Source organism: Mastigoproctus giganteus, chromosome 3, assembly GCF_048544385.1.
Source record: "Mastigoproctus giganteus isolate SK-2022 chromosome 3, ASM4854438v1, whole genome shotgun sequence".
In the NCBI taxonomy this organism is placed as follows: domain Eukaryota; kingdom Metazoa; phylum Arthropoda; class Arachnida; order Uropygi; family Thelyphonidae; genus Mastigoproctus; species Mastigoproctus giganteus.
Genome location: NC_143577.1, coordinates 164,299,366 through 164,321,810, shown reverse-complemented (window position 1 = coordinate 164,321,810; position 22,445 = coordinate 164,299,366). Strand labels below are relative to the sequence as shown.

Below are 22,445 nucleotides of genomic sequence, written 5' to 3'. Positions count from 1 at the left end.
TTTATGTAATTTTATTATTTTACTCTTTTTTTTTTTTTTTTTGGCTGTTGTGCAGCATAAGCCTTAGACTTCCTTGCACCATATGGCCATTACTAATACTAAATTCAAATTGAGGAAGGGTGATTGCAAAACAGATGTGTGGAAATTTGCCTTCGGCCATCTGTTGTTGTGGAAGTGAGTTGTTTTAATAAATTCAAAGAAGAATTTGTCAACCTATTGGAGAGGATGGACAGGTGACGGGGGGGAGTGTTTTTTTGATGATGCTGTATAAACATGCTTTCTTGCTTCATTTGCTGCTGTTAATACTTTTTCGATTTGCTCCTCACTGACTAGAATTTTTGAAGATAATTATTTGTACCAGCATGTTAGAGAAAATATTAAGGGTAAGAATATTCTTGACCTGATCATTCCTCACAAATTATATGACATCATACAGCTCACAGTACAGGAACCACTGGCAGGTAGTGATCATAAAGTCATTACTTGGAAGACTAAGAACAATATTGCAGTAATTAAAGTGTTTTAATTTCAGGAAAGGGGATTGTGATAGTTTAAGATGCCACCAGCTATTATCAATTGGGCAGAATGCAGAGGAACAATGAATATATTAGAATTATGGAACACCTTTAAAGCAATAATCACAGAATCAAATGAATGCATATATATTTCTTTAAGAAAATATGGTACAAGGAGGAATGCAGAGATGGACGAATATGAAGCTGGACAGCCTAATAGAGCAGGAAAAGATAGCATGGGAAATTTACACAGAAATGAAAAGTGCTGACTCCTAGAACAGCTGAAAGTTGATCTGCAATAGTACCACAGAAAAGGTGAAGGCTGCCAGGGCTGAGTATGAGAAAGCACTGGCTAGAAGAGCAAAGAATAGGGAAAGGAGGTTTTTCATGCAAGGGAATACAAAGAAGTAAATGAATCATAACAAACTCATGTGTAGAAAAGTCTCAAGTAACCCAGCTGATACTGCTAATTGAATAGGTATTTTGCATTGATCTTTACAGATGAAAGAAAAGACACTTCGTGGTGAGGAAAGGCTGTGCATATGAGGCTGATACATGAAATTAGAGAATTTTAAATTTAAGATGGCTGTTTATTAGAAAAACTTTTGAGCCTAAAGCATTGAATTATTGAATGCATTGCTGTTAATTATAAGGGAATCAGTGGATGATGTAAAGATTGGGAATCATTAATGATCAGTGTAAATCAGCAATCCTTCAGGATGACCTTAACAGGTTTCAAGGATGATTAGAAAAGAAAAAGAGGTTAGATGGCATGATATAACAAAATTTGCAGATGATGTAAAGATTGGGAGATTCATTAATGATTAATTTAAGCAAGCCTCCTTCAGAATGACTTGGCCATGCTCCAAGGATGATCAGAAAAGTGGCAGCTGTGTTTTAATACAGCAAAATGTTCTTATACTTGGGGAATAACAACCCCAAAATGATTTATACCCTTGGTGGGGTTAAATTAAAAACAATAAAGGAAGAAAGGAATCTGGAGATGATACAGGCAGATATCATCTTATATCATCAGATATTAAATTGAAATTCTCTGAGTAGTGTAAATAGGTGGCTAGGAAAGCTCACGCTATCCTATTGATGGTATATTGAACGATAGCGTGTAGAGATGGGGTGGTCATAATTCCACTGTATAAGGCAAATGTATCTGAAACAGTACAGCATTTAAATTCACAGAATCATAATTTTGAACAAGCCATGAAATATAAAAGTTGAAATAAGGCAAACAGTTTGCAATTATATACAAATTAAAAAAATAAGAAAACAGATATACTAAACTAGTTACCATCTTTAGCTTATTTAGAATACTATAACCTTCTATTATAGCATCACCTCTAGTCAGGAAGAGATCTCCGGTTAACAAACGAAATGTTGTAGTTTTTCCTGCTCCACTGATTCCCAAAAGGCCAAAACATTCTTCTTTGTGAACAGTGAAGGTTAAATGATCAACAACTGGCAAAGAACCAAAAAATTTAGTAAGATTGAAAAGAATTAATGCCTCTTCACTACGTCTTCTTGAGTAATAGAGTTTTTCTGTTCTGTGGCGTTCACTGGAGACATCATCATCTTCATGCAGTATTGAAAAATATTTCAAAAAATAAATGCTTCTGCTGAACAGAAAATTTTTAATTCTGAACAAATAGTTTGGCAAGCTGCTTTCAATGAGTAAAATTAAAGCAAAAAAAATTATCCCAGCAACTGCCATTGACAGTAGATCTTGACCACATCCTGATGGTTCCAGAGTGATAGGATGACTTTTCACCAAGCATTCGTTGCTGCAACGTTCTGTAAGGAAGAGGAGGTTCAGAAATAATGAATCTACTTGAGATATTATTAAATATATAGGGAATTATAAAATAATTTTTGGGGATTCAAGGCATTTCTCTAAAAGTACTTGTTAGAAGGAGTTGAAATTTTGGAAAATTCATATATTAAGTATAAACTCAAGATATCTGACATTAGATTTGCATAACTGGATGGGTTGAGTCTGTATCACACTAGATGGAAGGTGACTTATTAGGACAAATAAACAAAATGACACAAAGTTACAGAAAAATGACTGCTGACATAAAACTCTGTTACTTCTGCAAAGTTTACAGCATTCCTTCAATGTGACCAATTGGCACCATGATACTGAAAATTGCTAATCAAATTCTTGTGAGTAGCACAGCTATTACAACCTCTGTCCTGAAATGTATGCAAAAAAAAAAAAGTTTGGGTTCATATCTCATCAAGATGGGAGGAATTTTTAAAGGCTATTTTTATCCTATCCCCCATGAAACTTAAGCATCCTTGGCAATAACTGTTAATTTAAATATCTTTCTTGTATAACAACACTATCAGACCAATGTGGCAGTGAACATGTGCCTCTTCTCCCTTAAATTATTTACTATTTCAGTAGACCTTGAGCTTCTGAACTTCCTTGGGATTTCCTTCCTGACCATCCCATTCAATGCGCATGCTCCTAAGTACCTGACTCTCTAGGATAACTATCAGTACTGATAGCTATTCTAGTTTCAGACAGTAATGTTCCAAACTTCAATATCAAAATACTGGTGACACTGCAGGATTACGCAGGTCTTCATGGAAAACAAAAAATGTTTAGAAAGAAGCAAAAAAATGTAGCTTCAGAAAAATATTCAATTGTATACTACTGCATGGGCTGACTTAAAACAAAGATGGGCATTGATCCATTATTCTTTGCACCTTTGTATCTTGACCTGGGCAAAAAAAAAATAGTGCTTCTCTTGTACCCAGTCTTTCCCTAAATCCAAACTGCTCATTGTCCATCGACTCCTCACAATTCCAGAAAATCAGATTTTGAATTAATTTTAGGAACATTTGAGGGCTTGACTCATCAAGCTGATTAGTCTGAAATCTCCACAAGTCCTGGTGTTTAGTTTTTTTGGGAAGAGTGATGGATACTGATCTCAGCCAGTCCCGGGGGATGTTGCCCATCTTGTAAATTCTATGAAAAAATCCCATTTCATCTATCCTCAATAATTTGTCTAGTTCTTCCTTGAATTTATCCAAACTATCCACTTCCACAACACTGGATGGAAGTTTGTTCCAGCAATTAGCCATACGTTGGCTGAAGGCAAACATCCACACATCTATTCTGCAACCAACCCTTCCTCAATTTGAATTTATGCCCCCTTACATGAATAGTCTGAGCAAGAGGAAGAATCCCATCAGCACTGAGTTTGCTCAAACCATTCAAAACCTTAAACACCTCAAATCAGATCACCTCACAGGTGCCTAATGTCCAGATGCTGCAATTTACAGAACTGAAGCCTTTCTTGGTAAGAACACCCCTTTGTTCCACTCACCAATCTCTTTGCCCTTCTCTGTATCCATGTACCCAGCAGCTCTACATCCTTCCTAAAATGAAGCCTTCAGATGCAGTACTCAACGTGTGGACTGACCATTGCCTTATACAATGGGATAATCATTTTCTCATCCCTGCTAGCAAAACTCCTCTATATCATTGACAAAACCCCATGAGTTGTCCTGGCAGCCTGTCTGTACTCCTCAAAGAACTTCATATCAGACTGCACAATTACACCCAGGTCCTTTTCATTTTCCACTACCCTGAGTGTAGTACCACACAGTTGGTACATTACTCTGGGATTACTGCTATCTACATGCAGTACCATGCATTTGTCAACATTAAACTTCAATTGTGATTTCTCAGTGCATTTGCCTAATTTTTCTAGATCTTATAGCAGCATACCTTCATTACTATTGTTAACCATGCTGCCATCCTTTGTATCATCTGCAAGCTTGATATAGAAAATGGAAATGGGACCATCACTGAACCCCTGGGACTCCACCAACAACATTAGTCCAACAAGAGCAGTGTCCATTGATAAACGCTCTCCATCTTTTCTCACTCAACCATCTCTTTATCCACAGCAGCAACTTTCCCTTAATGCCACACTGCTATTTGTACAGCAGTTTCTTATGTGCAAGAGTATCAAAAGTTTTCCTGAAATCTAAGTATATAATATCAAAATTATTTTTTACATCAGTTCCTTTGTCACTGCATCATAATACTGAATCAAATTTGTCAGACAAGATCTCCCCTTAACAAACCCATGATGTGACTGAAGTTATACTTCAGTCACATCATGGGTAATGTAACTGCACACCTGTCCAGATGGTCCTGCATTACTTCTTTAACCAGAGACTCCATTATTTGCCCTGGTACAGAAGTTAGGATAACAAGCTTGTAAGTATGTCAGCTTTTGATCCTCCTTTGTGAACTGTGGAATACATTTGCACATCTCCAGTTCACAGGAACCTCTCTTGAATCCAAAGATGCTCTCATAATTATGGCTAAGGGTGTGCTTGTTTGTAAATACCTCCTTTGCTGCTTCTCTTAATATGACTGGATGAATCCCATCCGCCCCAGGTGACTTTTTTATGTTTAACTTCAACATTTTTTCTTCAACATTTAGCCTATCAGCAACCTGAGCAAGTTCATTAACAGTACAGTCATTATCATCAAGTGGACAATGATTTAACTGATGTGATTCAACTCCTTCCTTCTAGTGCTAATATAAGTAAAGAGGTCTCTGCTACTTTTCTTGGCTTTCTTCTCCAGACTTCTTGTAATTGCCTTCATTTGCCTAATCTCCTTTGAGACCTGACTGCAGACTAGTTTATATCTACCTTAGACTTCTATATCACCTGATAATTTATATGCATCCAAAGCACCTTTTTCCTCTGCCACGTGTCTCAACAGTTCATCTGATATCCATTCAGGTCTATGCCTTGAACAGTTTTTCTTAGTTGGTATGGAAAGCCTAGTAGTTCTATGATTATTTTCCTGAATGCTTCCCATTTAGAATTTGTTGTTGGTAACATTATTAGTTGGTCCTGCTGTATTCTCCTTTACTAAATGCATGAAGAATCACTGCTGATAACCAGATCAAGAGTTTTCTCTCTTGTTGCTTCTCTAACATGCTGCTGCTGTAGAAAACAGTCATCTAATTAAGCCACAAAAGTCTTTCTAGCAATCGAGTGACTAAATCAAAAGTTCCAGGATTAATTCAGATAAAATGCCTCACCCACAAGTTCCAGGATTTAATTCGGTTCAAATATCTCACATTGGTAAAAACAATCAGTGAAGTAGCCAAAATAGCTTCCATCTGGAGTAAGATTGACTTGCATCTCATGGAAAAAACTAGGCTTGATTTTTGATTTGATTTTGATTTTTTATGGTGCAAAAACAACAAGATTAAAGTGTGCCATGACAAAGTTAAAATTCAAAAAATATGAGTAGTTTGGTAAACTTTTAAAAAGGTTACCAAACTACTGACTATTGAAATATATGTGAACAAGGTAACCTTTTTAAAGGTTACCTTGTTCACATATATATGAATAAATAAAAATCAATATAAGAATAAAATAAATTGGATATTTCATAGGAGTGTATATACAGGGTGTTTCAAAAATGATGGTCAATAATTTAAAGGTGAAAAGTACAAACTAAAATAAGCAAAAAAGTACCAGTGAACATCAGGCCGCAAATGAACCATTTTCGAGATAATGCGCATTTTCTGTTAAGATCCACGACTGACTATGGGAGCACTAATTTAGCAAAAAGCTGTGAATCCTTTGCTAAGGGTGGTTTTATTAAACATAATATAATACATTTTTAATTTTTGGTTTCAACACCATAAGATTTTACAGATGTTACATGTTACAGGATGTTCTTTCTAACACCCTTACATCAACATCAAGTGTTGCTCTGGGCCTACCTGCTCGTACTCCATGTGCGAAGTGTCCATGTTCTCTAAGGCATTGATACCCTGATGAATGTGTGCCTGTTGAGCTGTCTTTGGCGGGGGAAATGCTTCTTGGTACAACATGCAGTCTCGAGTGCACTGCCATTGGCTTTACCATACATGAAGTGCATGTCCGCATACTCTTTCCATGTTGACTACCTTTGACAAGTACTAGTATGCCTGCTATGTCTCAGAGCATTGAGAGAGAGAGGGAAAACGGAGAGAATGAGCATAACCTAACTTAACAAACAAGTTAAGATCTCAACTAGGATCTCAACTAGAAATGTGCAATATCTTGAACTAGAAATGTGCAATATCTCGAAAACGATTCACTTAAGGACCCATGTTTACTAGGCTTTTTTTGCATATTGTAGTCTGTACAGTTCACCTTTAAATTATTGACCATCACTTTTGAAACACTATGTATATTAATAATTTTTAATAATTTAAAAACTGTTGTCACATTGTCATTGTCGTTTAAAATCTGACTGAGTGTATATGGCTCAATCAGATGGTAAATGCGGTAAAACAAGCATTTCTAAACCTGGGACCATCAGATAAAATGATGTCACATTGCTTGCACATAACACGGTCATCAGCCCTCAGCAGAAAGGAGTGTGTCATATGACTGTATCCTATGTGGAGCTGAGCAAACACAACTTCCTTTTTATGATCCCTGCATAGACTAGACTGCCAAAAATGGATCATAGGCTTAATCCCATATAGTTTGTTTGTAACCTGCCAATGCCACAAATCTTGCCACTGAGAATGTAAATTTCTACAGATTACATGCCTGTAGTCAGTATAGGGGCCATAACAGGTCAAGATTATTGTTCAGGGCTGCCGATTTGGCTACAGGTCAGCCAAATCATTTCCTCTAATTCCGATGTGGCTGGGGATCCAGCAGAAGTGGATACTGAATTCATCTTCATAGAGAATATATATATCATCTGCTGAATCCAGAACAGGGCTGGATGATCAGTGTGTGACATCACTGATAAAGCCTGCAGTACACTCAATGATTTGGTATATATAAGACACCACTGGTATCGGCAAATTCTTATGTGATCTAGAGCTAACTCTAGCATGCAGCTTTGCAGTGCAGGGAAATCTGCACAGTCAAGGGGAATCTGCACAGATATAGTTAGATATTATCTGGAAAAACAGCAGCAGATCCCGCAGACGATTCTGATTTCAGGCTGTCTGTGTAAACTGGCAAGAAGTCAGAATGTTCTGCACGGTGTTGTGAATAGAGCTGAAGGTAGACTGAAGACAGGGCATTAGATTTTGTTATATGCTTGAGAGACAAATAACATGCTAGTATTTGAGGATGCCAGAGTGGAAGGTGCTGTTTTGGTGATCAAGCAACCTTGTCTACTGTGATATTAAGCTCAATAAGTAGCACACGAATGCTGAATGGGCGATTGGCATTCTGACGTGTGTTATAAAGATTTTCCCATCATGGCTCAAGAAAAGATGTCCATGTGGAATGATCAGCTTAAAGGCATATTGTAAAGACAACTGTTTTTGTCACAGCAACAAGGATGGTTTGTTTGCTTCGAATATAGACTTTGGACAGGTGATGTTCTGAATGCATCAGTAGAATTATGACTGGTCTGATGGTGAATGGGGTCAAGCCAGCGAAGTGTGCTATTTCTGGTGGATGCATATACCTGAGACCCATAATCTAATTTAGACCATACAAGTGCATGATACATATGGAATAAGATGCACCAGTCTGCAGCCTAAGAAGAAGAGAGCACAGAGAATTTTCAGCCCTCTCATGCACCATGTGCATAGCTGACAAACATGTTGGAGGAATGTCAGCTTTTTGTCGAATATGAGTCTCAAGAATTTTGTCTCTGCTACTACTGGAATGGTGCTTTGTCCAAGTCATAATTCAGGCTCAAGGTGGAAGTTACGTTTGTGACAAAAATGGAAGCAAATGGTCTTCTCCGGGCCATAGCCAATGGTTACAGGTGAGAACCTGTAACCATTGGCTATGGCCCGGGCATTAAGACAGTCAATGGCTTGTTGCAGCTGTCTCTCAATAACCCTTATATTGCATGATTGAGAGACACAATGGTAATGGAAAAAAGCATAACACTTAAAACAGATCCTTGCGGTACCCTCTCCTCTTGGCAAAAGGGCCAGGAAAGGGTGGATCCTACTTGAACTTGGAAATGACAGCAGGATAAAAAGTTTTTAATAAAAATGGGAACGTGACCTCTTAGACCAAGGTTATAAAAGTCTTTTAAAACCAAATCTCCAAGTTGTGTTGTACACTTTTTCCATGTCAAAGAAGATAGAAACCAAGTGTTCTCTTTTTAAGAAAGCATCTCGAATAGATATTTCCAGTATAATTAAGTGGTCCAAAGTGGACCTGTTTCTTTGGAAGCTGCACTGAAAGTGAGAGAGGTCATTCAATTCTAGGTACTATAAGAGACGAGCATTGACCATTCTCTCCAATATTTTGCACAGATAGCTAGTCAGAGATTTAGGATCCTTTCCTGGCTTAGCAAAAGCACATATAGTTGCCTTGTGCCAGGTGTCCGGAAATTGCTCTTCAAGGAAGATTCTATTGTACAGAAAGAGCAGAAGGCGTATGGATTTTGGTGAAAGGTGCTTGATCATCTCATAATGGATGTCATCTGGTCCAACAATCGTAGCGTTTGTAAGGGCAAGTGCTGTTTTCAGCTTGTGGATGGTAAATGGTCCATTATATGGATGGAAACCCTTTGATATAAAATTAAGGGCCTGTTTTTCGGTTTTGTGTTTAAGGACCAGAAACTATGGGGAGTAAGATGATGTTGCTAAGATGTTGGAAAAGTTCCCCCAAGAGCATTCACTATTGCAATAGAGTCTACAATAATACAACCATTATATTCCAGAACCGATGGGGGGTGTGCAGTGTATTTCCCAGACCACCTTACTGCTGGTCTTCTGGATAATAGAGGTGAAATGGATCCATGATTCCTTTTAATTCTGATGGTGAATTTAGCGTGCTTTGGCTTGTGCACGTTTAAAGGCTATACGATTAAACATGGTAGGATATTATCGAAATATTCTCCAGACTGTGTTTTGTGCCTTTTTTTGCTGCTGTGCAATCTGCATTCCACCATGGTTTGGGAAAATGTGGAAACCAGGTGGATGTTTTTGGAACTGCAATTGTAGCAGCTGCACGGACGATACTGTTTGTGATGTACATAACTGCATCATTGATGGGCTTCTGTCTGGCTGTAGTGATGTCAAAATTTGCCAGGTTTTGAAAGGCATTCCAGTCAGCCTGATCAATCTTCTACCACAGTAACCTAACAGGAAGACATGGTCTTCCATTAATTAGAGTGGTTATCATGGGGAAGTGATCACTTCCATACTGGTTCTCCTCCACCTGACAAATAAGTGAGGGAGGAGAAATGTTAAAAAAAGAAAGATCAATGGCAGAAAACATATGGATAGTCACGTGGACTGTGTCAGTTCCCACATTTAGAAGAGAGAGGTTAGTGAGCACATGCTCTATGACACATCCCCTCCCATTAATGTCAACACTACTCCACAGGGTATTATGACCACTGAAATCCCTGAGAATTATGACAGGGGAAGGCAGCTGCACAAGGAGATCATCAATGTCTTTCTGAGCGATCTCAGCCCCAGGTGACAAATAAATCAAACAGACGGTTAATAAAAACCCAACCATAATGCGAACTTCTACTGCTTCTAAGTTAGCAGAAAGTGGTAAAGGTTGGAAAGGGGTCTGGTTGCTCACAAGGTTGGCAACTCTGCTGGGCAGGTACATCCCTGTTCTTACATATGATCGTAGTACAGTAAGTTCTGCTATAATGTGCATTCTGGCAAAGTGAATTTGTTCCAATGCAACTGATACATTAGGAAACAATGCGAGTATAACACAATTTTCGTGTTGGTTCACGTGCGATTTCGTCTGCGAATAACACCAGGTGAACACAAACCCGGCACCAAGTTGAACGTAGTGACCTGCGCAGCAATACCTACAAGTTTATGAGGCTTAAAAAATGTCAAATGTGTGAGAGCTATATTTCCCATTTACTGTAGTTGTATTGGTCAGAGACACTGTTGTCATTTGCTGTATTCAAAAGATATTGCTGGCCGACTCACGTTTTCAGGAGCTCACATTTTGAGAAGAGGAGTACATTTCTGGAGGTCACTACCATAAAACAATAAAAACAATTTCCAGGTCCCGGTTTATTGGGCTCTTCTATTAGTGCAATCTAATTATAAATGGGTAGTAAACTCTATCTTACTGCATTTGCGATAATACCAATAGCTTGAATTCTGTTCGTTTTTACGTTATTATGGTGAAATGTGTTTCTCCTTCTACAAAATCTTTAATCATATAAAAAACATAAATAAATTTTCAGAATCTTCTCTTCATTTCTATTTTTTAAGCTTCCTGTTTTTAACGTGTGAAATTGTTACTGTATATCTCACTTGTGCAATTTGTGTGTGCTGTGTTCGTCGTTATTGATTGCTTATCTTTTTTACTGTTTTAAATTTTATAATCCAAAAAAAAAAAAAAATTTCAGTGAACAGATATATCAATTAGCATGTATATATTACAGTGCTATATTTACTGTAATATTTATTTATTTATTAGAAATTTAAGGTGTTTAAACCTGTGTTAGCAATTTTATTGGGTTTCTAACTTTTTTTTTTTTTTTTAGTGTTTTACATACCGCACTGAACTTTTTTTTTTTTTGAGTGCTCTGCCCCTATCCCTATTTTCCCCATAAGCCCTGTTGATTTTAATAAGCGAAATGCCATAATGCAGAGATTTTTAGGAACACGCACTGCTTTATAGCAGAACTGACTATTATGAAATGACGGGTTTTCATTTGCCTTCAAATATGTTTCCTGGAAGCAAACTGGCTCATGCTTTTGCAGGAGGTCCTTGATATCTTCAGTATTTCACCAGAATCCTGGCAATTCCACTGTAGAAATTTAGTTATTATCTTCTTTGGAGAAGTATGGATGCTGTCCTGTGTCCATTTCTTCCTCTGTAAAGAGTTCCAAGACTGTTTTCTCCAGTACCTCCTTCCTCTCTACATCCATTTTTCTTTAGTACTGAAGGGGGGACATTTCAGGCTTCTTATTCTTTTCTTCACCAGTTTCTTTTATTACTGGTGGGGCATTAGGAGGTAAGGATATAAGAGTGGCAGCTGATTGGTCCTTCTGTGCAGATTTTCTTGAACTTAACAGGTAGCATGCGATGGGAATGGATAGTTCTTTTGGTGGAATGGTCATTTCGGTCCGGGTTCTAATGGAACATCTCCCTGCTACCTTCTGAGCATAGGTAGGTTTGTTTGTGACCACAGGTTTCACCACTTTTCTTGCTTCCTGATATATGTTCACCTCTGCCTTGAGTCTGAATTTTTTCCCCTCCTTCCATCTCTGGCATACTTGCAAGTAAGCAGGGTATTCTCCTTGGCAGTTAACACTGGTGGGTTTTGTAGCTGAACATGAAGTTTCATAGTCCTTTGCAGCACATTGAGCACATGCAGGGGCTCCACGACAGGCTATTTGTGAGTGTCCTTATTTCTGGCACTTAAAGAACCTTAGAGGATTTGGGATATATGAATACACAGGACAGTTAATGTAGTCAGCTTTGATTTTATTAGGAGATGTTGGTGAATCAAATGTTAGGATGATGTTCCTTGTGAGAACAAATTTTCCTTCCCTAAACACGAATATTCGTTTTGAAGTTGTCACTCCTTGGGGTTTCAATTCAGAACAGATTTCCTCTTCAGACACATCCATGAGATCCCATTCGATGATGAGTTCAGTGTCTTGTGGGGTAACTGTGATCGGCATCCCCCTCATAGAAGTAGCTGTTCTGAATGCTTGTCTCTACAAGGATGCTGCCTGGGCAAAACTGTTTCACAAATTTAGGAGACCCTGCCAATCCTTCTGGGTAAAGAAGGTTGACATTTTTCCTATAGCTTTCTCACTTGTAGAGTGTATTATCAGACAATGGGGGTGTTAGACCTAATGTTGTCTCTGTTTTCTGTCTTTTTGTTGAAATAACATCAGCGGGGTCAGTATCAAGGTTTACAGGTAGGGACTATGTTAGGGTCCCCAGAAGGAATAATTTTTATAAGGATTCATAATAGTTTTAATTTTTGTTCAGTGCTTGTTTTTGTTTGTTTGTTTCGGGATTTATTAGGCGCATCGGCAACTATGGCCATGGTGCGCCATACATATGGTAACTATGCATGCCATTTCTTCTCAAATAAAGAAAATGGAAAAAAGGAACCAGAAAGTAAATTTTTTTTTTCTTCCCTAAAGGAGGTGATACACTTTAATCAACTTGAGAAAGTTATAAATGCTTGAGACATTTGTTTCGTTGTTTAAAAGTGAGGTAAGTGTAGGATCTTTTGTTGTGGCTGAAGTGCAAAGTTTCTGTCGTTCTCTTGTATATTTTGTGCATTCAACCAGAATGTGTTTCACTGAGAGCATTGAATTACAGTGATGACATTGAGGGGGTATCTCTCCTCTTAAAAGATAACCATGAGTAATATTTGTGTGTCCTATTCGCAGACGAACCAAAATTACCTCCTGATGTCGGATTGAACTAAAGCTGGAAGGCCATCGCTCAAGGTTTGGCTTGATACTTCGAAGCTTATTGTTAGGTTGATTTTCCCATGATAACTGCCATTGGCACATGCATTTTTCCTGGATTATTGGTCGATAGTCTTGATGAGGCACTTTCCACTTTTTCTCGGGTGGTAGGTGGGCTAATTCGGCATTGTCCGCTAGTTCATTTCCAGGAATTCCCACATGTCCAGGGACCCAACAGAAGTGTATGTTTTTCCCAAGTTGTGATAAGGTATGTAGAGAGCTGACTATTCTTTTCACGACTGGGTGGGTGATGTTCATGGTGTTTTTTAGTGCTTGAAATGCACTTAAAGAATCAGTGAAAATTATGCTGTTGCTAATGTCAGAAGACTCAATATGATTCAGTGCAACCTGAATTGCTATTAGTTCGGCGGAAAATATACTGAAATCACATGATAACTGATAAGCTAATGTGATGTTTTGAAAAATTGCGGCGATTCCAACGTGGACATCATTCTTTCATCCATCAGTATGTACTATGGAAAAGCTGGGAAACTGGTCCACTACTGCATGGTATAGTTGCAAGAAGTTTTCTCTATGCAGTGTAGATTTATTCCATTCATGCAGATGTAAGTCACATGAGGGTGGAATGATATTCCAAGGAGCAAGAGAGGATGGGAGGTTATGTGCCACATTGTCTAACGTTAAATTTAGTTCTTCTAAGATGAGTTTTATTCTCATACCCAAAGGACGATTAGCATTAGGGCGGTTTTGGTATAATCTGGTGTGCTGTGATGAGAAAAGTATCTGCCAGTTTTAGTGTTCTGGCATATATCTAATTTTATAGGCATAACGTAGTATCAGTTGTTGTTGCCTGATCGAGAGAGGAGGTTCGTGTGCTTCGGCATATAAGCTATGTACTGGAGACATGCGATATGCTCCTAATGCAACACGTATTCCACTATGATGGATAGGATCAAGCCAGCGAAGGGCACTAGGTCTTGCTGAACTATACACTGGTGCTCCGTAGTCAAGTTTCGATCTTATTAATGCTCTATATAACCGTAATAAAGTAAGGTGATCAGCTCCCCAATTAGTTGCAGAGAGAACCCGGATGATATTTAGTTTTTGTTGACATGATGTTCTTAGTCTTTTGATATGCTCAACGAAAGTGAGTTTATGGTCTAAAGTGATCCTAAGAACCATATGCTCTGATGAACTGCTATTGGTTGGCAATTCAGTTGTAGCTCCGGATTTGGATGGAGTTTGCATTGGCGGCAAAAATGTATGCAAAATGTTTTTTCCGGACAAAGTTGAAATCCATTAGTCTGAGCCCATGAACAGATCTTATTTATTGCCCCTTGCAACTGTCTCTCAATAGTATTCATGTTTTTAGCATGACACCAAATACTAAGGTCGTCTACAAACAGTGCTTTATCAATAGTGTTTGGAATTTGTCCAGCAATGGTGTTTATTGCAATTATAAAGAGTGTAGCACAGAGTACAGAGCCTTGAGGAACTCCTTCTTCTTGTGAAAAAAACATGGGACAGTGAGGTTTTGAATTGAACCTGGAATGTACGCTTGCATAGAAAATTCTGTATGAAAATCGGGAGATTTTCATACAGAATTGCTGGAGTATTCATGGAGTATTCCATACTTCCATGTGGAATCATAGGCCTTACTGATATCAAAGCAGACTAACACATGGTGTTCCGATCTGAGGAATGCATTCCGAATGGAATTCTCTAGTCTGACTAGTATATCTAACGTAGATCTGTTCTGTCGGACACTGTATTGTGCAGAATGCAGCAGATTGAGATTTTCAAGGTACCAGATCAGTCGGCGGTTCACCATCTTTTCGAGAATTTTGCAAATGCAACTGGTCAAGGCGATTGGTCTATAATGAGTGGGATTTGTAGGGTCTTTACCTGATTTAGGGAAAGGAAGGACCGTAGCATGATGCCATTGATTAGGGAATTTATCTTCCAGGAAGAGTCTATTGAAGAAGTAACTGTAATTATTCGGTACTTAGTTTCTGAACCATGGAATAGTGAATGTTTTCTGGTCCTACAGAACTGCATCTAGATGATGACAAAGCTCTATGTAATTCGTGAATGGTAAAAGGTAAGTTGTATTGTTCATCTTCTTTTGAAGAGAAGTTTAACTTTTGTTTTTCTAAACTTGTTTTTAATCTTCTGAAGGTCGGTGTATAATTTCTATTGCTGATGTTTTTGCAAAGGTTTCACCTAGTATATTGGCAATTCCAGCAGGATCATTTACATTCTGCCCTTTCCATTCCATAATGGGTAGGGGTATCGTTTTATATTTGCCACTCATTTTTCTGATTGCTTTCCAAATTTTATGTGTAGGCGTTGCTTGATTAATAGTCGAAGTGAAGCGGATCCAAGCAGCCTTTTTATTGCAGCATCTAACATATCTCGCTCTTGCTCTAGCACGCTTATATTGAATGAGATTGGTTGGACTCCGGCAAAAAGAATTCCAAGCTTTGCTTTGCACTTTTTTTTAGCCACAAGGCGTTCATCACTCCACCAGGTTTTTGGATGAATCGGTAATTTTGATGAGGATTTCAGTATGGTTTGTTCTGCTGCATGTAATATCGTTTTGGTGACATAGTCAACTGCTTCGTCAGTTGTGGAATTTTGGATTATTTCGAGATCAAGCTTGGTTAATTTTTTATAGGACTGCCAATCTGCTTTATCAGTAAGCCAATGCGGAATTTTAGTAGGATGATGAGGGGGCTTATTAAGTAATTCAATTATTATGGGGAAATGATCGCTATGTAGCGGATCGTTGTTTATCGTCCACTTTAGAATAAGATATAAGGTTGCTGAACAGATAGACAAGTCTATTGCAGTGCTTGTTCCTGAAGGAAGGTGAACGTATGTAGGTGAACCGTCATTTAGAAGAAGGAGGTTGTTATTGTCTAGACACTGTTCAATTAGTTTTCCTCTTTGGTCGATATTGCTGTTACCCCATAGAGTGTGATGACCATTTAAGTCTCCCAGAATGAGGAAAGGTGTTGGGAGTTGAGCTATAAGATTGTTGAGATCATTTTATTGGAAGGTATAGCTTGGTGGGATGTATAAGGAGCAGATTGTCATATGGATGTCAGTAGCCACACGGACTGCTATTGCCTTGAGGGGAGAGTTCAGTGAGACCTGTTTGGTAGGAATATGTGGGTTTGTTAAAATAGCTACACCACCATGTGCGACATTCTGATTGGTTCTGTCTTTTCTAATAATGTTATAACGAGACAGTTTTGGTGTATTTTGGGGTTTTAAATAAGTTTCTTGAAGGCAGATACATATTGGTGAGTATTTACAGGAAAGATCGTATAGGTCATCGATATTGGCACGGAATCCACGACAATTCCACTGTATTATTCTGTTCGTTGTTTATCTCTTATTAGACTTTCTGAGGTTTTCTGTTTTTCACTTTTGTTTTTATCTTTTTTTGGGAAGGAAGGCCTTTCGGTGACCATGTCTTCTTCAACAAAAATTTGAAGAACAGGGTCATTTGCTGATTTTTCTTTAGTGTCCATTTGTTGTTGGTGACTAGAAGTTAGGATATGTATTTCTTTAAGTCCTTCATCCGGAGTGTGTATGTTTTCTTGTGGTATGGTAAGTGGTGTATTGACTGCTTGGGTTTGAGTTGTACTGTACAAAGATTTTACGTAATTCGAGAAAGACTCTTTTGGGGGTACTGTTAGTTCAGTTTGCGATCCGGTTGATTGGAATTTTTTGGTGGCTTGGGCATACGTATGTCTGTTTGCATGAGTTGGTGGTGAGATGATTCTTTTTGCTTCTTGGTAAGAAACATTATGCTCAGTTTTATATTTCTGGATAAGTTTCTCACTTTTCCAGAGCTCACATATTCTAGCATAAGCGGGATGTTCTTTTTTGCAATTTGGACATACTGATTGAGGAGCATTACAGTTTTTGCAATCATGTTTGATTGAATCACACTTTGTGCAAGTAGGGGTTCCCCGGCAAGCTGTTTGGGAATGTCCATACTTCTGGCATCGGAAACACCGTAGTGGGTTTGGGACATACGGTCTGACATTACATAGCAGATATCCGGCCTTAATGGATGATGGACGATTCGGTGTATTAAAGGTCAAGATCAGGTTGCGGGTAGGGATCAGATTGCCATCTTTTCTGGTGGAGATTCTCTTGACACGAATAATCCTTGTTCTTTCAGTTCTTCTAGCATTTCTTCTTCAGATACATCTAGTAAGTCCCAGTCTGAGATCACTCCTTTAGAGGTGTTTAGTGATCTGTGTGGCGTTACAGTTACTGGGAGTCCTGCAAAGAAATCAGTTTTCAGAAGTCGCTCAGAATGTTTGGCATTAGATGTCTCTCAATGAGAATATCTCCTGATCTGAGTCTTTTTACTGATTTCAAAGATCCTGCTCTATTTTCCAATTCCTTTTGAACTCTAAATGGAGAAAGTTTGCCAACTGCATTCTCACCAGTTGAGTGGATGATCAGATAGGTTGGAATTGGATAGGTCTCTGGCTCAGTTTTTTGGCGCTTTGCAGTTCTGCTGTGGAACTGTCTTTCTTTTTTGGTATTTGGGTTGCGTCTGGCAGCCCAGATAAGTCTGAGTTTGATTTACTCATTATATGCTCTTTTTGGCCCCGGGAGATTGTCTTTTTCTCCCAGGTTACCAGCCCCGCCACGTGGAGGCAAGAGCGGTGCCACCTAGTGACCCAAGCGAAGAAAAGGGTTAGTATTAACTACAAATAAAAGAGGGGTTAAAGAAAAGTGGCTTTCCTTTCTAGGTTTTTGAATATATCTATTTAATTATAATATTCAGGAGTTATCGGACTTTCGAAACTCAGGAGAAACGTATTTACAGTTAAGCGTACTAGATAATCACTCTGGAAAGGCGCTGTGGTCACTAATATCGCTTGGCACTCGGGGCCAAGTTTGTTCAGTGCCTGGGCTCCCCATGCACCACAGAGTCCTACGGGACACCCCATCCGGCAAGCAATAAATGCGCTCGGGAATGGGATTCCAGGGCTACCCAGACACTATACCCGCACCGTCACCAGCCTGAATCCTGTCCCTTGGACCATGGGGGCAGGGGAGGGGCATGGCATTGGCATGGTTGATCCTTGTAGGTGAACCCACTAGCTGATTGATCCTGGCCAAGCCTTCCACCCATCTTGTCGACTCAGGGGTCAAAGTGGTGTGTTGAAGCTGGGCTGCTCAATCACCAGGATCTCCTTTCTGAGTTTCCGTGGGTTGCAGCACATGGCAAACACTCTGGAATCCTATGATGATAGTCTGGAACCTAGGCTGTGGGCATTGGATCCCAGTGATGCTAATCTGGATGCCCAGCAGCACCAGATGCTAAAAGAATCACAGCAATGGATAGAGTATTTTCCTACCCATTCATTAGACTAGTTAACCAGTAACAGTATTTAGTAATGTACTAAATCCAAACTCAGTTTTGCAATTGTTGTTGCCAATATTCTTCAAGAATACTGGCAACAACACTAGAATGATAGACACATTTTTGTTTGTTACTAACAAATTGTATCAATCTAGTGTTGTTGTCAATATTCTTCAAGAATAACATATGCAGACCCAACTGTAAATATAAATACTTTTCTATTTTCTTTTGCTGCTTGCTTCATATGACATATAAATCAATACTGATAATTATCCATTAGTGTTACATGTATCAGTAATCTTAAAATTGTAAATTTTTTTATGGATACGAGTCTCTGAATTGTATTAATCCAATGTTATTGATGCTTATTATATTAATTTCAAAGTTAGTCCCTCTACCACATGCCATCCAGGGTGCATCACACTTCCCTATAAGTATAATTTCTTTGACGAGTGTCTAATAAACTGATATTTATTTAATGAACGAAATGTTGAGGTAGAATTATTCTGCCTGGACCAAAAGTACAAGAAAGATCCTATTTTAAGATTCTCACCAAGTAGCTACACTATCCCTTAATTTCCAGTTAACTTCACTGAGTTGCTGCTTCTTTCTTGAAAAACTATACTGTTAAATAGTGCTTGTTTGCAAATTAATGTGTATATTAAATGTAAATTCCTTAATGTTATATTAATTAATTGTGTTTACTATGTTCTGCTTTTTAGTTAGTTATTTATTCTATTAACTCATATGAACCCTATGGCCACAGCTGTGGCTGATAGTATTATAGCTGATATGGCTGACAGTCTCAAACACATTCCTAATATATATGAATATTCCTACTTTTTCCAACAAGTACATTGAGAGAGATCTTTCCTCTAAGCGAGGAAATTATTTTATAATCACCATGTATTTGGGACATAATAAATAACAAATAACACAAGTACATATGTACACATTACATAGATAACTAAATCTATATACTGTGTATGCACTATATATATATATATATATATATATACAGTAACTAGAAAAAAAAAGTAATCAATACAGTCAATACAGTCAATCTGCCAACCTACACTGGACCAGCGTGTGCAGATTATGGTTTCATTCCCTCAGCATGAATTGTTGAGGAGAATGGACCATAATCTGCACACGCTGGTCCAGTGTAGGTTGGCAGATTGACTGTATTCAGCAGTCAGGGGCTTGAACCCCGGTCTAACTCAAAGAGCGTGTAATAGCACTCCCGCTTCTGACCACTTGGCTACGGAGGCAATACCATACAGTAACTATACACTGTATATATTTATAGTTAATACTTTAATGAACAGGTATAAAGAAGTTCATAAAGTATAATGCATGATTAATTTAATATAATGAACTTTAGCTTTATTAAAGATAAGGCATCCCTTAGACCAGGGGTCGGAAACCTTTTTTGAGTGAAGAGCCATTTTTGATCTAATTTATAAAAAAAAAAAAAGAGAGAGAATCCGAAGAGCCACACCTCAGCTGAAACTTGGGAAGGGGGGTAGTTTTTTTAAAAATAGAATAGAGTAGGAAAACATTTTATTAAAAATATATATATTTTGAAACTATTTATTAATACTTGATAAAACATAAACATCCAATTAGGTACAAATTAATTTTTGATTTTTGCTGATGAACCTCTTGAGTGAGTCTCTCAACCTCAGGCAAGTATGCTGTAATTTTCATCTTTAAACATGCTGAGAGACTCTCATTGTTCAGATGGTACTTGATTTATTTTTAATATAGTTCATGTTTGAAAATATTTGCCCGCAGAAATACATTGAACAAAAACCTGAGAGAAGTCCAAACGCAAATATTTTCAAATTTAAATACTTGTCTGGTAAGCTACTCCACGCATCGAACACAATTTGGTCTTGTTTTTTCAACTCGTCTATCACCGTCCATTTGTGCAGAATTGCAAAGGCAGACTTTTGCCTTTTGAAAACCTCAATTTCAGTTTTAAGGCATTTTAGTCTTGTACTCCACCATGTCCTTGATTTTTAAGTCCTCTAACTCCATTTCAAATTGTGCTTCATGTAGGCTAAAAGTTAAAGAGCTGCAGTTGCATGTTCAAAGAGCCACAGGTTACCAACCCCTATCTTAGATGTTAGTAAGCAGTCAATGAAAAGCAATTAATAATAAAAGACTGCAAGAGATTATGCTTTTCTATTATAATCAACCGAAAGAGCAGGCTGGCTTTAGGAGAGGATTCTCAACTATGGATCAAATTCATGTAATATCACAGCTAATGGAGAAAGCAATGAATATAAAACACCATTATGCCTGGCATTTGTGAATTATGAAAAGGCATTTGATTCCATATGGGCAGTAGATTTGATTCGGGCAGTAGAAAGACAAGGCATAGATACCCCATATATTATGATTTTGAACACAATATATGAGAACACTACCTCCTTTATTAGACTAGACAAAGACAGTAGCAAATTTAAAATTGAGAAAAGAACTCGACAAGGAGACGATATCTCTGAAGATGTTTACAGCTGCTCTTGAGGAAGCTTTCAGAAAATTAGACTGGTCGCAGAAAAGAGTCAATGTGAATGGAGAGTACCAAAACCATTTACAATTTGCAGATGACACTGTGGTCATAAGCCAAGATCCCAAAGAATTAGAGGAAAATCTTAGTCAGTTATGCAAAGTTAATAAGGATTTTGGACTAAAGATGAATATGGCTAAAACAAAAGTAATGATGAATAAGTATGCCACAGAAAGGGATATAATGATTGAAAGAGCAGTAAATGAAAAGGTGGAGTCATATACTTATCTGGGAAAAGTCATTGGTAATAATGATAAATGGCTGGAAGTTAAGAGAAGAATAAATTTTGGATGGATAGCATTCAGGAAATATAGTCACATACTGAGGAGCAATATTTCAATTTGTCTGAAATGTAAAATAATTAACCAATGTATACTTCCCACCATGACTTATGGAAGTGAAACTTGGGCACTCACCAAAAGAATGGAAGACGTTGAGAACGACACAGCGAAGAATGAAATGAATTATATTGGAAATCAGACTGTTAGATAAGAAAAGAAACACATGATTAGGCAGAAAACTCAAGTAAAGGACATTCTTATCAAAACTAAAGAACTAAAATGGTCTTGGGCAGGACACATAGCTCGAAGACATGAAGACAGATGGACTCAGAAAATAACAGAATGTTCCCAAGAGGAGCTAGAAGAAAACTTGGAAGACAATGACAGAGATGGACAGATGAAATCATGAGTTTGTGGGTAGTAAATGGATGCCCATTGCACAAAACAGAAGGTACTGAAAAGTTGCTGGAGAGGCTTTTCATCCTGCAGTGGATTGAAAATGGCTGATAATGATTATAAAATAGACAAAATGTTAATGTAAAGTACGAAAGCAAATAAAGAAGGCATTCATGTTGAAATAACCTGGGAAAAATAATCTCAGTCAAAATAACCCAATAAAATTATAATATTCTGTTTATACTCTGGTGTAACCATAACTATTATATTTCCCTATATAAGAGGCACCTTAATTTTGGGGCCCGAAATTTGAAAAAAAAAAAAAAAAAAAAATGTATTACATAAAGTTATTGAACTCAAGTTTTATTCATCATAAAATTCATACAACTCCTCATCACTGTCAAAATTCCCATCCATTAGTTTGTCCTCATCTGTGTCTGATGACGAATCACTGTCTTCATATATTGCCTCGTCCTCAGTTCCATCTATGGCATTTGAAATGCCACACTTCTTAAATGACTTGACAATGATCTCAATCTTGATATTATCCCAGGTTCTTTTCACCTAGATACAAACTTCTCCTATAGTTGGTTTTTTCACTCTTTCTGCTGGTGTCAAATTGTCCCCAGAAGACTTCATCCATTGGTTCCATTCATCTCTAATGGCAGCTTTGAAGGGTTTGTTAATGCTGACATCACGTGGTTGGAGCTGGGATGTCAAGTTTTGTTTTTCGCTCTGCAGCAATCTTCTTTGTATTTTTTGTTATGTGTGCCCTGAACTGATCAAGCACCAATAGGGCAAGTTTGCTTAAGAGCCCACCTGATCTCCTGCTCCAAACTTTCTCAAACC

At 37.9% G+C, this 22,445-nt stretch overlaps 1 protein-coding gene across 1 annotated transcript in view; it reads right to left on the bottom strand.

The window, feature by feature from the left end:
* LOC150088380 (phospholipid-transporting ATPase ABCA3-like) overlaps positions 1-22,445 on the bottom strand; it is a 433,767-nt gene that overhangs the window by 59,718 nt on the left and 351,604 nt on the right. Inside the window, exon 16 of the mRNA XM_090370142.1 lies at positions 1,822-2,102. Within this exon, the coding sequence (XP_090226268.1) occupies positions 1,822-2,102 (281 nt within the window). The remainder of the gene's footprint in view (positions 1-1,821; positions 2,103-22,445) is intronic.